Source organism: Grampus griseus (genome assembly GCF_964374135.1).
Source record: "Grampus griseus genome assembly, chromosome: 7".
Classification (NCBI taxonomy): domain Eukaryota; kingdom Metazoa; phylum Chordata; class Mammalia; order Artiodactyla; family Delphinidae; genus Grampus; species Grampus griseus.
In genome coordinates, this window is record NC_139001.1 from 66200623 (window position 1) to 66218120 (window position 17498).

General features: G+C 34.8%; 1 protein-coding gene across 10 annotated transcripts in view; it reads right to left on the bottom strand.

Moving 5' to 3' along the window:
- SCN2A (sodium voltage-gated channel alpha subunit 2) overlaps window positions 1-17498 on the bottom strand; it is a gene marked incomplete at both ends in the record, with an annotated part of 89962 nt that overhangs the window by 42482 nt on the left and 29982 nt on the right. For all 10 annotated transcript variants that reach the window (XM_082658533.1, XM_082658530.1, XM_082658536.1 and 7 more), the window contains 4 exons: window positions 1689-2045; window positions 3957-4130; window positions 10006-10244; window positions 14531-14663. In XM_082658533.1, coding sequence (XP_082514659.1) covers window positions 1689-2045; window positions 3957-4130; window positions 10006-10244; window positions 14531-14663 — 903 coding nt within the window. The remainder of the gene's footprint in view (window positions 1-1688; window positions 2046-3956; window positions 4131-10005; window positions 10245-14530; window positions 14664-17498) is intronic.

Consider the following 17498-nt stretch of genomic DNA (forward strand, 5'->3'; position numbering starts at 1 on the left):
TTCTCTTCAAAAGTGAAAGCCTAATCCCTTTTTCTTAAGTGTGAGTTCTTTTTAGTGACTAGCTTCTAATGAATACAATATGGCAGAAGTGACAGTACGTGACTTCAAGATTAGAACGTAAAGAGGGCTTTCTCCTTGCCCTTTGTTTTGTGTCACCTGCTCTGGGAGAAGCCAGTTGCCATGTCATGAAATAATCAACAACCCTATGGTGAGATACATGTGGAGAAAAACTGAAGCCTTCTACCAACAGCCAACAAAGAGGAATTGGGACCTCCTGCCAATAGCCATGAGAGTGAGCCTTCTTAGAAGCTGATCCTCCTGTCTTAGTCAAGATAACTGAGTTCCCTGCCAACATCTTGACAGCAACCTTACGACAGACCCAAAGCCAGAAGCACCCAGATAAGGTGCCCCCAAATTTCAGACCCACAGAAACTATGAAACAATTAATAAATGTTTATTGTTTTAGGCCACTGTTCATATTTCTGGATTGTACACTGTTCATGTTTGTTGTTATTTTAAGAAGAGGTCAGAATTATCTAAGCTAATACTGAGAAGGTTGAAATCTTGGGATAAATAGAAATAAATGATAATCTTTTGCTTTTTTCCCCCCCTCCCTTTTCTTTTCCTCTGGGGAATTGGAAGTTGCTTTGATGTGAAAGGAAATTAAGTCTATAAATTGTATACTTTAAAATATTGGTTATGATTATTCCACTGGACTGGGGCCTAATCAAGCACCTTAGTATAATAACTTTATATTTAAAGTATAAGAGCCTGATCCCTCTTAGAGAATCTACTGTCCTTTCTTCCCCAACCACTGGGTCCACTGTTCCCTGGCTTGGGACAGTCTACCTTTCTTCTTACCGAGCTAAATCTTACATCTCAGTAAAGATATTTCAGGTCTGAACTCCTTGACAAAGCCTTGCCTGATCATCCTTGCCACTGTAAAGCAAAGTTTCCATCTTGTGAACTTGACATATAACACTTCACTTTCACATTTTTTCACTTACTAGTTCCTATTTTTACTCCTGTTTAGGTAAATGTCATATCACAATGCTATATATATCTTCCTATCATCTTTCCCATGCCTCCAGGACTCAGCAGAGATGTGTTGGACATGGTTCATTTTACACAGAAATGATAAACAAGTGATTCTTGAGTCAGTGTTACTTGTTCATACTGTAGTTTCTAGGCAACAATTACCTTATGTGCTTTTAATGGACTGAGATTATCACTATTTTTTTTAAACTCCAACTTGTAGAGAACCCAAATTTGAAACATTTTCAAGTGATACTATTATTAGTACTTATAAATAAAATGAATGACTGCTCTTCATGGTACTTCCATGCTTTAGTACAAGAACTGAAATATAAAAGCCAAAACTGGCCCTCTCCATGATCAATAAGAGGTACAGAGATGAAGAACAGCTTTGGTTCAAAAGACATTTTAAGAGTTTACGTTGCATATCAATTATAGCTCAATAAAACTGGAAAAAATAAAAATAATGAATAAGGAAATATTTAAAAAGAGTTCATGTGGATTTCAATAGTCTGAGCTATACCTGACTCCTGCTATCATGAAAATTGAGAATTGATTTAAAAAAAAGCATTCAAAACATTCCTCAGTTGAACATACTTTTTCATGGTTACATTGTCTTTTACTGAAAATGAGAAAAATGTTTTACCACATACCACCAGGTTTCCAATGACCATGACCATCATGAAGACAGTAAGGCACATGGTTTGACCGGCGACCTCCATGCAGTCCCACATGGTCTCTATCCACTCTCCACACAGCACTCGGAACACAATCAGGAAGGAGTGGAAGAAGTCATGCATGTGCCAGCGCGGGAGTTCACAATCATTGGAAATCTTGCAGACACATTCTTTGTAGCTCTTACCAAAGAGCTGCATGCCGACCACGGCAAAAATGAAGACGATGATGGCCAACACCAAGGTGAGGTTACCCAGAGCCCCCACTGAATTGCCAATGATCTTTATCAGCATGTTCAGAGTCGGCCAAGATTTTGCCAATTTGAAAACTCTGAGCTGGAAACAAAAGCAAGAAGGCCATTACTGCTCTGCATTCTGAAGAATCTGCATATTTGTTTGTAGGAAAAGTCTACAGTGTCTCAATTTTAGGTGATGGATTATTCATGTGCCAAACTATTATCTGGCAAATGTATTAGTTTGTTACCATGGGATATTTTTCATTTTGAAATAGTTTATATTGTAAATAAAATAATTATACAGTTTTTCATCAGCATTCAAAGAATAAGATTCACTAAATATTCCTGAATCTTACATAAGCATTTATACTATTCTTTTTGTTTTTCTGTAAGGAACTGAGATATCTAACATTAGTGGTGATTAATTAGAAAAGACTCTTTCAGAAAAGTAGAGGCTCTCATTATTTAAAAGCCCAAAGTGGATATATTTTTCAGTGTACTTGAAATATAATGCTGAAATGCACAAGTGCAAACAACATTTATATAAGGTACAAGAGAAAAACCAACTAATTTCTTTAAATCTCTGGACTGCTATATCTGTAGCTTGCTGTAATATTAGGCTGTATTTTAAAGGAGATTTATTATATTCAAGGAAGAAATACTTGGACTTGAGTAAAAAGCTGTATTTTGTCAACCTTTATGTCTTCAGTGATTTAATTAATCAACTCATTATAGTGTGGAATGGCTCTCCACTACTGTGCCTGACACATTGGTTGTATTAGAAGCCTCTAGAGTACCATTTACCATTAAATAGCAGCAGCATTTTATTTCCGATGCTTCAGTAAATGTCAGGTCAAGAGTCGTGCATTATTTAACGGCAACTAAGTGACCCAAAGGAGCAGATATAAGAACCAAAAATTTTAATTTATTCCCAGAGAATAATTAATGCAAAAGGGCCTGATATACTAAGCAAGACACTGATGATATTATGCCTTCTATCTCCCCAAACTGCATCACATTATCACAAAGATTTACTAAGCTTCTTAAAAGTAGTTGCCCATATTTACTTGTTATATTATCATTGCTAAATTTTGTTTTGTTTTTTTTTTTTTGCATCCTTCTAGCTTCAAATTAAGATCTACAGCTATCCATGAAGACTAGGAAAGGAAATCACAGCTCTAAGGATCTTAACACAAATTTGAAAGTGGTAAGGGAGTTTCTAAACAGACTTCACAACAAAGTCTTGAAACTAATCACTGTTAAGATAAGTTGCCTATAAGAATCTGTCTTTACTAACTATATACAACCTCTGTTGTTTCAAAATAAATCACAAAAAGTTAGAGCCAACTCAAATAAACAGCACAATAAAACATACCAAACTTCAAATGGCAATGTGTCAAGTGATATTTTGTCTCATCTGTAAAAGATCCATAAACTTTGAAATATAAAGATCAAATGAAAGACCCTTTCTTTAAAATTAAAGTATAACACAGGCAACTCTTCTCAGAGAGTGTATTTGGTGACTTCCTGACCTGGCTGAAGGAGCAGATGTATAGGAGCTCTGTCTTCTTTCCCTGTACACTCTACCCAGTCCCGGGTCTTGGCTTCTACGGGGGCAAAGTGGGCAACTCCATGATCCCTTAGCCTCTGGTAGAAAGATGAGCCCACCCAAAGCCCCAACCAAGCCTTATCATGGGTAAGCAAACCCTATATAGCTGAGAGGTACATATTCTGTTGTTTAATTTGATATGCGTTTATCTATGACCTCCATTTTCTCTCTCCCCATTAGCCTTGCCATTCAATTACTAAGGACAGAACTATTGCCTGTTCATTTGAATAAACTTAATCTATGCATTAAAACTATGAGGAAGAAGAAATTACCAGCTGCTTTGTTAGAAGTATATTCAAATAATATTAAAGCTATGGGACATCTTGTAATTTTTTTCTAGAAAGGAGTGACTACTAATTAAATTATTTATAAAAACATTATGTTTACTCTCAGTTAATTTACCAGTCGAAATGATCGGAGAACTGACAATCCTTCCACGTTTGCCAAACCAAGTTCCATTAAACTAAGGCTCACAATTAAACCATCAAAAATATTCCAGCCTTCTTGAAAGTAATAATATGGATCCATGGCAATTATCTTTAGAAACATTTCTGCTGTGAAGATCCCAGTGAAGACCTAAGGGAGAAATGTTTATTACACAAGTGAAGACTCTTGAAAACATAAATAACTATTGAGCAATTTAATTTAGTCCCAACAAATCACAATTCAATTCTGAGTTTTAAAAATTGGTTTGGGGGCTTCCCTGGTGGCACAGTGGTTGAGAGTCCGCCTGCCAATGCAGGGGACACGAGACCGTACCCCGGTCCGGGAAGATCCCACATGCCGCGGAGCGGCTGGGCCCGTGAGCCATGGCCGCTGAGCCTGCGCATCCGGAGCCTGTGCTCCGCAACGGGAGAGGCCACAACAGTGAGAGGGTCACGTACCACACACACACACACACACAAATTGGTTTGGGTCCAGGAAATTAGTATCCTCAAATGGTTTGTATTCAAATCAATATTTAATTGTTTACTATATTTAAGGTTTATCAAGTGATAAAGAATACAAGAATTAAGACAATAAAATTAATATTCTTCTCCCTAGCCCTCCAAAAACTCACCAAATAATTACCTAATAGTTTGGTTCCCTCCCTTGGCCCTGCAGGCAAGGCTGGTGCTAAAAAGGCTTTATATTGGCTGTAATAAACAAGGTCACCACTAGCCCTATAGATGTTAAGGATGCTTTAAAAAAAAATTATTTTCCTGGCCAAAGAGAAGCAGCAGTCTCTATTCTCCATTTTCTTCCTCTACAACTATTTTAAATTTTCCACGTGTCTTCAACCATTTTTCTTTATTCTCCACTCTCAGTACTTCTGCATCTCAGAGGTAATGGAAGTCAGTCAACCTGAACTTACTCAGTTTCCTTGTATCTACCAAACTACTTACAACCACACCATACTTTGCTTTTTCTTTTCCTGTTAAAAATTAAAGACATGTCACTGCTTTGCTCTAATTTCTGCAGCTGCAATTATGTATCTTCTTTGGACTTCTTGAAGAATTCACTTTCTCAATTAACCTGTAGTTTCAACCTCTTCCTGCTACTGACTGCTTCCTTTTGGGATTTTACAAGTATCAACAGATACTCAGTCCCTCTCCACCTTAAAACTACCACCAGCATCATAAAAGAAACTCTCCTTGCATTCTACTTCCCCCATTAGCTACCACCATCTGTCTTCTCTTCATAGCCCAACTTCCTTAAGAGTTTGTGTACTTGTCTGTACTCACTAGTTCCATTTCTTTAACTTATCCCCCTGACCTGCCAGCAGCACAAACTGCTTTAACCAATTTCACCAACATAACCGAAACTGCCATTGATAAATTCAATTGAACTTTTAATAGTTATCTTGCTTGCCTCTTTAGGAGTTTTTCACAACGTTGTCTGTTCCTTGTTCCTTAAAATAGTTTCTGTCCTGGCTTCAGTGATCCACATCTCCCTGGATACTTCTCAGTTGCTTTTCCTCCTCCAACAAATCATTCAACACTGGATTTTTTCAGAGGTCTTTCTGTCCTCAACCTTCTTAATCTAATTTTCTTTTTACAATAACTTTACATTTTGAGATCTATTTTCCCATTCAAGCATATCCCCTGAATTCCAGAACTACATCCTTATTTCCTTATTCAACACCTCCACTGGATAACTGTCTCACAGGTACCTCAAATTCAACAGGTCCAAAATTCATTTCATCACTTTCTCTGCACAACCTTGCTTCTCTTCTGATATTTGTTAACTCAGTAAATGGAATGGCTCTCTACCTCGGTGGCCAGCTCAGAAACATGAGAGTCTTGCTAACTTTTCCAAATATCTCTTGAATACTTCAAGTTGAAATTCACCCATGCATGTATTACCAGTTTTTCCTCCTTTTATTGTTGAGTAGAATTCTATTGTTTGAATATTCTATAAATATTTAAATAATGTATAGCACTTTTTGTCTCTTTTCCAAGAAATCTTGGCCACCCCAATCACATGTGCTAATATTTTCATATATTTTATACTTACATATGCTATAAATGCTTGCTTTAAATAATCAGTTGTCTTTTCAAGAAATTAAGATAAGGGGAAAAAAACAGTATTTTCTATTTACCCAAATTTATTCATTTCTAGTGACCATCATTCTCAAATTTCCATCTAATACGTTCTTCCCGTTCAGCCTGAAGAACTTCCTTTAGCATTTCTTGCAGCATAATTCCGGTGTAACAACTTTTTTAAGGTTTTGTTTATATTAAAATTCTTTATTTCACACTAGTTTTTGATAGATAATTTCACCGTAGAATAATGTTTTAACTTCTTTTTTTCATCAGGCCACTTTCTTATGGCCTGAACTGTTTCTGACGAGATGTTAATCCCTTGTATATAATATATATTTTTCTTCTGGCTGCTTCTAAAAGTTTCTTTTGCTTTCACAGCTTGGCTAAGATGTGCCCAATGTAGTTAATTTTATATTTATCCTTGTTGATGTTCACTGAAATTTTACAATTTAATATTAAGGTGTCTAAGTTAATATGTTTCATCAAATTTGAGAACATTTTGGCCATTATTTCTCCAAATATTTGTTTTGTTCCATTCTCTCTTTTGTCCTTCTGAGTCTCCCTTATGTAAATATTAGACCACTTGATGTTATTCTGCAGATTAGTGTGACTTAGTTCATTTTTCCTGTAAGTTTTTCTCTGCTGTTCAAATTGGATAATTTCTACTGGTTTGCTTCAAGTTTGACACTTTCTTCTGACATCTGCAATTTTCTTTTAAACTCATCCAGTGAATTTTTCATTTTAGAATTTGTACTTTTCAGTTCTAAAATGTCTAGATAATTCTTTTATATAGTTTCCATTTTTTCTGCTCATATTCTCCATCTGTTTATTCTTGATGACCATTTTTTTCCTTCAATTTGTTAAATGTATTTATAATAGGTCCTATAAAGTCCTTTAATGCTAATTTTAGTAATTCAGCCATCTCTGGATCTATTTCTATTGAGTATTTTTTTCTCTCAACTCAAGTTACAGTTTCCTATTTCTTCATATATCATGTAATTTTTTATGTGATGTGAATAATGTAGAGAGTTTTGAGTCAATTATTTTCCTCTAAAAAGTACTGATTTTTGTCCTAGCAGGAAGTTAAATTATAGGTTGGCCACTTTGAACTTATGGTAGTTAGGTTTAATACTTAAGTAGGGCACAGCTATTTTGGTTTGCTCTTTGTCCTAGTTGAATCTTCTGGTTCTCTGACATAGCCTTTACTCCTTAAGTGTAACCCCTTTGGAGTTTTAAAGGCAAGCCCAAAGTCTTTGTTCAATTTCTCCATCTTGGTCAGCTTTAAATTCCAAACTCTTGGGAAGTATTTCCTTCTATTCTTTTTTTTTTTGGGAACAATTTGTGAAGGATTGGTGTTAATTCTTTAAATATTTGGTAGGATTCACCAAAGAAATCATCTGGGCCTAGGCTTTCCTTTGTGGGAACATTTTTTGATTACTAATTCAATTTTTACTTGTTATAAGTTTTTTCGTATTTTCTATTTCTTCTTGAGTCAGTTTCAGTGGTTTGTTACTTTCTAGGAATTTTTCCATTTCCTCTAGGTTATCTAATTTGTTGGTACAACTATTTATAGTACTCTGTATACTCCTTTCTATTTCTGTAAGATCAATAGTGATGTCCCCTCTTCATTCCTGCTTTTAGTAATTTGAATTTTCTCTCTTTTTCTTGGTAAGTATAGCTCAAGATTTGTCATTTCTATTGCTCTTTTCAAAAAATCAACTTTTGGGTTTGTTGATTTTTTTCTGATGTTTTCCTATTCACTATTTCATTCATTTCCACTCTATTCTTTATTATTTCCTTTCTTATGCTAGTTTAAGATTTAGTTTGCTCTTCTTTTTTCTAGTTTCCTAAGATGAAAATATAGATTATGGATTTGAAGTATTATTTTTTTACTATAGGCATTTACAGCATAAATTTCCCTCTAGGCACTATTTCAGTTTGGTGTGTTTTCATTTTCATTCATCACGAAGTATTTTCTAATTTTTCTTGTGATTTCTTTTTTAACCTATCGGTTATTTACAAGTCTGCTTTTAATTTCCATATATTTATAAATTTTCCAAATTCCTGTTTATTGATTTCTAATTTCATTCTATTTTTGTGAGAAAAAATACTTTGATTTCAATCTTTTTAAGTTTAATGAGGCTTGTTGTATGACCTACCTATCGCTTATGCTGGGGAATATTCCATATGTACTTGAGAAGAATGTGAATCCTGTCTATATATTTTCTACTATTTCATTATCTTCCTTAACACATAAGACAAGTCCTATTTTGAACTGTCCATTTGTTGTTTACGTCTTTCCACCATCCACTCTCTCTTCTTCTGATAATGGTAGACCTAATTTTCTTCTTCATAATTGTATTCATTTACTCTGTTTCCAGTGATAAGACATGGTTCTGGTTTGGCCAAATAGGGCATTCTAACCCTAGAATCAGATTGACTGACTTAGAAATGGTCATGTAACTCCAACCAGGCCAATGATATTCAATTCTTGGGCTTTTGTTGGAACCACTAGTTAGGAGGCACAATCCTTCTGCTTAAAGAGCTGTGTCAGGATAAAACTTGGTAGACTGTTGCCATCAATAGAATACCCAGCCAGAGATGAAAAAACATACTGGGAAAAAGTTGGCAAGAAGCTAACTCCCAATGACATTGACTGAGAACCTGAATCTAGCCAGATTAAAATGTGGATCTATGCCCAAATGGACTTTAGTTACTTGAAGTAATGAATTATCTTTATTTTTGCTTAAGCCCATTTGAGTTGTTTCCTAATATCCACCTCCATAACGCTTCTTTGATCTCTTGCTCACTTTTTGTAGATAATGTTGAAGTGATTCCTATATATGTGAAAAAATTTAGACTAGGGAATGTTATTGTTCTTTCCTAAAGTTTTGTGATTTTTGGCCAGAGCTTAAAATAGTCTCCGAAATATCTTTTAGAGTCTCTGATACAGTATTCAGAGCTTCCATTGCTCTGTGAATTTCTCATGGGTATAGTTTCTCCCACTGTAAAATGCAGACATTCATAGTATCTACCTGAGGACTGACTTTGTGGGAACCTAGAGAGAGGGATTTTACATAAACCATTTAATACAATGCCTGGTACAAAATAAGTGGTCAGCATATATATGTTAACTTTATCAGTTAAGAGCTATCTGGATTATAATAAAAAAATAGTGGTTACTTCAGAGCCTAAAAATATTGTGTATTATACTTCAGAATATATCATTTACTATCTATATAGAACCTGTTTATATGTTCATTTATCAAGTTGGGAGGTTCATGAGAACTTAATAAGCCTCATATTGATATTAATATACTTTTGTTGCCTGAATTTATTCATTTTGTTTCTCTGTAAAAGACCACTTTACTTTCATTTCTATCATTCTACAATGTATCCATGAATGTTAATACAAAATTTTAAGTAAAAATGTATGCAAAAATTAATCATTTATAAATTCTTAAATTTATAGGACAAATTCAAACAGAAATAATAACCTCTATGATGTTTCCTCTCTTAAAAATCCATCTTCAGTTATGAACAGATGATATTTCAAAATTATCTGACTTGGCATATTTTATAATTTGTTTGGCAAATGTAGACATGTCTGAAGGAATCTATTCTAAATACCTGAGAAACACATCAGGATTTTATCATAAATCAATATCCTCCATAATTCATAATAATCTTTATAATGAATGGGCAATTTATATTTAATTCTAAATCAAACTATACATAAAATCTTTGAATCTCTTCCACTGCTAAAGTGTAGCAGTATATTTTTGTTATAAAAAAGTGATGCTGAACTTTTGCTGTCCAGGTATATACGACAATTAATTCATATTTAATTTGAGACTGATATGTGAAATTCATTAAGGAAATCATGAACTCTTTCAATGGGTAGAGTAACCCTCAGTGAGCCTTACCAGGTTCCCGACTGACAGCACACTGCTAAACTGCTCCGTCATGGGATAGTGCTCCATGGCCATGAAGAGGGTATTTAAGACAATGCAGATGGTGATGGCCAGGTCAACAAAAGGGTCCATCACAACCAAGTTGACGAGATGTTTCACCTTTAACCATGGCTTACAGCAGTCCCAAATCAAGCACATGTTAGCAAATTTATACCAGCAGGGTGGGCATTTCTGTCTGGATTCTTCAAGTTCTGGAAGAAAAAGGTTAGAATACTTATGAAAACTGCTTCCTTCCTATTAAGCAGCCTTTGGTTTAAACTGAAAGTGATTTTTAAAAAATCTAAAGTTGTTAAAAGGCATTATGGGTTAATCTGATGGTTGAGCAGGAAAGCACTTACAATGGATTAGCTGTCATAAAAAGTGTGGACACAGAAAGGCTAGTAAACTTTCCAAATTTATCTTGGTTAAACATGGTTTCCAAAATTCTATCTACAATATTAAATTAAATATTAGTCTGCTAATTATCTTTAAGGCTATCAGAAATTAATGGGTAGAACTTGTGTTAAGTATACTTAAAGCTCATCTATGTTCCAGATAGAGCAAGACATATATTATCAAAGAACACCTCTCAGGAGATGTCTTTAAAACCTTTATCAGTCATGCTGAATCTCAGTTTCTTGGATTAGATATGTTCTTTGTGTATTTTAATGAGATAGTTTTGTCAGTGTCACCAGTCTTAGTTAAAAAGTTTCTAGTTAAGCCTAATTAGATATAGGCCTGTATATTAAACTCAGCAGTATTCTTAATTTAACTAGATGGCACAAAAGAAGAGGAAATATCAAACCTAAGAAACTGAGAACTTCACTGTTTCACAAAATGGGACTTATGTACTACTGGTAAAATACAAGAGGAGCTTAGGTAGAACATATGTAGAATTCATAAATTTTAATGGTATGCATTTATTTTAATATATTAAAATGTGTAACTATCACACCAAACCTATGATATAAGATTTCATATAAAAACACATTTATTTTTAAAAAATACAATGATTTCAAAAAGAATTTCAACTAAATAATAGGAGAGAAAAGACAGAAATGCACAGATCTATAAGGTGATACTGTAAATACTGAAACTTAGTAAATAATGGCAAATAAATTGGGAGAATTAGGAAGTGGGTAATTATCTGCTCTTTTCCTTTGGTATATTTCTCTCTTAATCAACTCTTGAGTGAGAAAAGAATTCAGAAGTTGTTGTTTTCTGCCAATATCATTGCTGCACTCTGTTACCTGCTCTGCCAAATGTAAGACCATCATCGATTAGCACTAAAATAGAGGAAAAGATTCTTTGTTCATCCATAGCATGACTCTGGTTGGTCACTTTAGTATTACTACTGTGGCAACTGGACTATCCCTCCAAACCTGGTACAGTTTACTAAGAATTAAACTTTTCAAGAGAGTTTATGCAATGGACAAACATGACCATAGGTAGTGATTTTTGCTTTGCTGATAAACATTCACTACCAATATTATAAAGTTTACTATTTCCCTAAAGTAAATTAATTTCCTTATTATTTTTAACAGAATTCCATGAGATGTAGATTCTTCAATTGTCTCTTTATATACTGAAATTCTTCAAGCACCCAGCTTATTTCCTTTTCTCTTAAATGTAATTTTGTAAACAGTAAACAATAGTTGAATTGTAAATCAGAAGAAAAATATAAATATAGTTATTATGCACTGTTTTGTAGAAGCTTTTAAGACTCCCGAATAAACTCATATTTATACTGAAGGTAAAAAGGCTTTACTACTTACAGTAAATAACAAAAGAGAATTGAAAAAGCTCTTTGCCTGTGTACAGTCAGAACAAGTATTTTTTAAAATGTTACTTGTAATTTAGCAGATAAAGAGAAGCAAATAGAAACTGTGTGGAAAAAAGTAAATCAGAGAAAAGTTCAAAATGCAGCCAGTGTTGCTCGTCTTGACACCAGGAAAAAGTGGAGCGGAGTTGTTAAAGTCTAAAATAAAATCATTCAATTATTCATGCTAAAAAATAAAAAAGAATATCACACTTTGAAACAAAACAAAGCACTCAGGGAGAACTACAGCCACGTCTCCATTTTTCCTGGGTGGGTTATCCACACTGAAAATCATTTACAGCCCAGTTTAGATCTTTTGCTGGCTCCCCTCAATTCCTCCGTGCTTGTACCTCACCCTCCCACCACCTTCCCAAGGATTTGACCTGGAAACATTTCCATATGGTTTTTGCATTTAAAAAACTTGAAAAGCAAACAATTCATTTTTCCTTATCTCCTACAGTGTCATTAAGTAGGAGGCCATTCATTCATTGCCTGGACAATGGAGACTTAGCTGTAGTTCAAAAGAAGGAAAACAAAAGCTGCCAGCCTGGATCAACAAGCCTGGTTCTAAAAAGGAAAGGTGAACTAAACCATGATTAGACATAGAAGGAAGGATCTCCAAATAAACAGATTATGTCAACCTAAGACACCTTTCCACTGTTATTAGGAACAAAAAAGGATTATATTAAAGACAGCTCTAGTTGCATGTATATGCTATGTACTGCTAACAACAAGCCTTGATTAATGTCAGATTCAAAATGTTTAGATATAATCGAATAAAAAAAAGTAGGCTTTGCATTCTACACAACCAATGAAAAACAGAATGAAAACTCAGCCATTTTTCCCCACATAAATATAAAGTTAAAAGCTCTGCAGATATTAAAACCAAACACTCAGTCTCCTGCTTCCTAAGTTACACTTATCTCTAGGACATCCTTTTCATTCTAAGCAAGTCCATGAGACACATTTGCATGGAGGGCGACGTGGGTGCACTCATTTTTAACTCCGTATCTTAATTAGTGGACAAGTCCAATCTTGTGGTGGTGGATTGATGTTTTTTAAGTAATTTCTTAAGTTAGCCCAAACTTAATGCTATCAGAAGTTCAAAGTAGGACTGTTAATTTAGACTTACCCTGTCTCCTTCTCTACTTCTCGCTTTAGGGAGCAGACATGCTGCTGACATCGGTAGCAGAACCACTGGCAGCTTCCTCTCAGTGGTTTTGCTATGGCAAGGAGCAGAAGACCAGAGAATCTTCAAAAGATTTACCTGGAGGGACAGGGAGGAGCAAGCTACTGGCAGCTGGGGGGGGAGAGGGAGTGCAAGCTAACGCAGGCGAGGTTGGGGAAGAACGTACTGAGTTTAATATTCCATAGAAATCAGTGAAAAGATTTCTGATATTGCATTAGGACATTATGAAAATTGGGTCCTGCAGTAACTGACATGGCTGTGATATGTAAGGCCATCTACACTGTGAGATTTTCCTAGCTGTGACTTTTAGGCTTTTGGTACTGATATTAGTATCACGGGATCTTTGCCTTCAGACTGGAAAATAATTATTGCAAGAATCTATCCAGTGTCAAGAGAAACTATAACTAACAGGAAGAAAGGCATAAGCACATGTTCGCGCTCTCTCCTTCATTCTCCATCTTTCTTTTTCCTTTGACACATCTACACACACACACAAACACACACACACACACACACTTCGGAGGGGAAGAAAAGGGAGGGGTTATAAAAGAGAAAAGGAGAGAAGGGGAAAGGACAGCAAGGGAGGAGGATAGAATATATTTTACATGAAAGTATTTTCCAAGTAGCTGAAGTGGATGATGTTTGAATTCACTTACAGTATGGAAAGGCACAAACATGTGAATTAACAAAACAACAATAAAACAACCAATAATAATATTTATTGACTGTCTTCTACATGCCAGCTGCTTCTACATACATAAGTACTTTATATATGAGGCGTTATTTAATCTTTACAACAACTTTAATCTAAACGTCATTATCCACACTTTACTGATGAAGAAACAAGTGTAGAGTCTCAAGCTAACACACAGAGCCAATGATTGATCGCAAATCAAGCTGTCCTCAAAGTCTTTATTTTGGAATTATAAGATCCAGACCTCTAAACAATATATTCACTACTCACGTATAATCTGCAACTAAAGAGAAAGCTGAGATATTGTAATATCTGATCAGAGAGAGACAAAAGTAGTTTTACAAAATTTTGAAAACTTTGCTTCAAAGACGTTAATATCAAAACCTAATTCTCATTTTTTCATTTATACATCTGGTTAAATCAAAAGAGTTTATAGCTTGAGTCTCAAGCAGTTAATACAATTTAAATGGGTTAGCATCACCATAAAAATAAACATTTATCATTACATTCCTTTTTATGTCATGCACATAAGAAGCTTCAACAACTTAGAACTTAATCTACCAAAGTGGTATTCCAAGTATACCTCGAATTTGCAGTAGATTCCTGGAGGCTAAATGTAAAAATCTGTATGAGACAATAGAATCCATGTGTTGTACATGGATTTTACTTTTATTTAGTAAAAGACATAATGATGATTTGGTGTCAAGTCAGGAAGAATTTTCTTGGAACTTATGAGAGCTTTTTCATCATTACCAGAGCACCGCAAAGTAATTGTGCTGTAAGACTTTTGACATACCTTCCATGGTGTTGGTCAAAATACTAGCCATACTCGTTGCTCTTTGCTTTGCTGTAGGATCTTCCAACAGATCCATGGAAACATGATAAGAACTGGACCGTCTCTTTCTTATTTCCGTTTCAGTAGTCGTGCCCTAAAAAAAATTTCATATGAAATAACTATTATTTTTAAGGGTAGCAAAATCCAAAGTGTTCCTGTAATAGGTGTTACTTAACTAAGTATTCACCATGCTTTCTCAGATGTAAACAGCTCATTAAGACATTGCTGGAATCACCATTCTTGGAAGTGTTTAAAAGCCCATGATATTCTCAGCTTTCAGGGATGCCTGGGTTTGTGATCAAGATGGACTTTTCTAATTCTTCCATCTTGGAGCTTTGGGCTGGAGGGATCATGCCTATTACAGGATAGATAACCTTTTAGCATTTCAGCCAGTCCTATCTAGGACTTCATACTGAAGCATATCACTCCTTGATTTACTCACAGGTTGAGCTATTAGATCTTTATTTATATACATTCATGTGGCTTAATGTATGAAAAGAACTTTAAAGGCTTCCCTAATATGTTCTCCTAAAATGAGAATTCCACTTTAAAATGCTTCTGTTCATTATAGACAGGTAACATTTCCCAACATCCTTAATAATAAAACTAATTTTTAGAACTATCTATAACTTTGTCTTACACTTACAAGACAACCCATCCTTGGCATTGAAACTCTAATTTAAGGCAAAACATCAAATTGGGGGGGGAGGGTCTTTGATTTTTAGCAATGTTGTAATGACTTGACATGTTTCTATTCCAAAATAAACTCAACAGAATTTCAATATGGGCAGAAATTTATTCCTACGTTAGGAGCTCAGATAATGAAGTTAATGGTCACAGGAAAAAAGGGCAAAACTCAAGCATTCCTAATGTGGGTCTGAGTGCTAATAATAAATAAGAAGTCACTTTTAGTTCTCTGAGGAGTTTCCTTATTTCTAAAACAGTAATATGAGTCCTGTTCATCTACTTTATTGTGCTATGAATATTTAACATTATTTTATTAACCTGCATGCCTCTAATGCATACATATCAAAAGCAGACTTTCCACTCAATTGATAGGACTGTCATTAATGGGAATAAACATTCATTTAGGTTGCTCTAAAATTAATTTTACTGTGAAAGAAAAGTAAAATTAATGAGAAAAGAAATAACCCCTCTCTGAAACTAAAGCTCTTTAAATCAAAAATTGCCTCTCAGAATTTAAAATATTTTGCATTGTCAGAGAAAGGCAAAGTTGGAAGGAAAAAATAGGGTCACTTATGAATTTGGTAAAGTAGCAGGATATGAAATTAATGCACAGAAATCTCTCATTCCTGTATACTAATTATGAAAAATCTGAAAGTGAAATTAAGAAAACACTCCCATTTACCATTGCAACAAAAAGAACACAATATCTAGGAATAAACCTACCTAAGGAGACAAAAGACCTGTATGCAGAAAACTATAAGACACTGATGAAAGAAATTAAAGATGATACAAATAGATGGAGAGATATACCATGTTCTTGGACTGGAAGACTCAACATTGTGAAAATGACTATACTTCCCAAAGCAATCTACAGATTCAATGCAATCCCTATCAAACTACCACTGGCATTTTTCACAGAACTAGAACAAAAAAATTCACAATTTGTACGGAAACACAGAAGACCCCAAATAGCCAAAGCAAACTTGAGAAAGAAAAACGGAGCTGGAGGAATCAGGCTCCCTGACTTATAGGAATCAGACTATACTACAAAGCTACAGTAATCAAGACAGTATGGTACTGGCACAAAAACAGAAATATTCATAACTGGAACAGGATAGAAAGCTCAGAGATAAACCCACGTACATATGGTCACCTTATTTTTGATAAAGGAGGCAAGTATATACAGTGGAGAAAAGACAGCCTCTTCAATAAGAGGTGCTGGGAAAACTGGACAGCTACATGTCAAAGTATGAAATTAGAACACTCCCTAACACCATACACAAAAATAAACTCAAAATGGATTAAAGACCTAAATGTAAGACCAGACACTATCAAACTCTTAGAGGAAAACATAGGCAGAACACTCTATGACATAAATCACAGCAAGATCCTTTCTGACCCACCTCCTAGAGAAATGGAAATAAAAACAAAAATAAACAAATGGGACCTAATGAAACTTAAAAGCTTTTGCACAGCAAAGGAAACCATAAACAAGATGAAAAGACAACCCTCAGAATGGGAGAAAATATTTGCAAATGAAGCAACTGACAAAGGATTAATCTCCAAAATTTACAAGCAGCTCATTCAGCTCAATATCAAAAAAACAAACAACCCAATCCAAAAATGGGCAGAAGACCTAAATAGACATTTCTCCAAAGAAGACATACAGATTGCCAACAAACACATGAAAGAATGCTCAACATCATTAATCATTAGAGAAATGCAAATCAAAACTACAATGAGCTATCACCTCACACCGGTCAGAATGGCCATCATCAAAAAATCTACAAACAATAAATGCTTGAGAGGGTGTGGAGAAAAGGGAACCATCTTGCACTGTTGGTGGGAATGTAAATTGATAGAGCCACTATGGAGAACCATATGGAGGTTCCTTAAACAACTAAAAATAGAACTACCATACAACCCAGCAATCCCACTACTGGGCATATACCCTGATAAAACCATAATTCAAAAAGAGTCATGTACCACAATGTTCATTGCAGCTCTATTTACAATAGCCAGGACATGGAAGCAAGCTAAGTGTCCTCTGACAGATGAATGGATAAAGAAGATGTGGCCCATATATACAATGGAATATTACTCAGCCATAAAAAGAAACAAAGTTGAGTTATTTGTAGTGAGGTGGATGCACCTAGAGTCTGTCATACAGAGTGAAGTAAGTCAGAAAGAGAAAAACAAACACTGTATGCTAACACATATATATGGAATCTAAAAAAAAAAA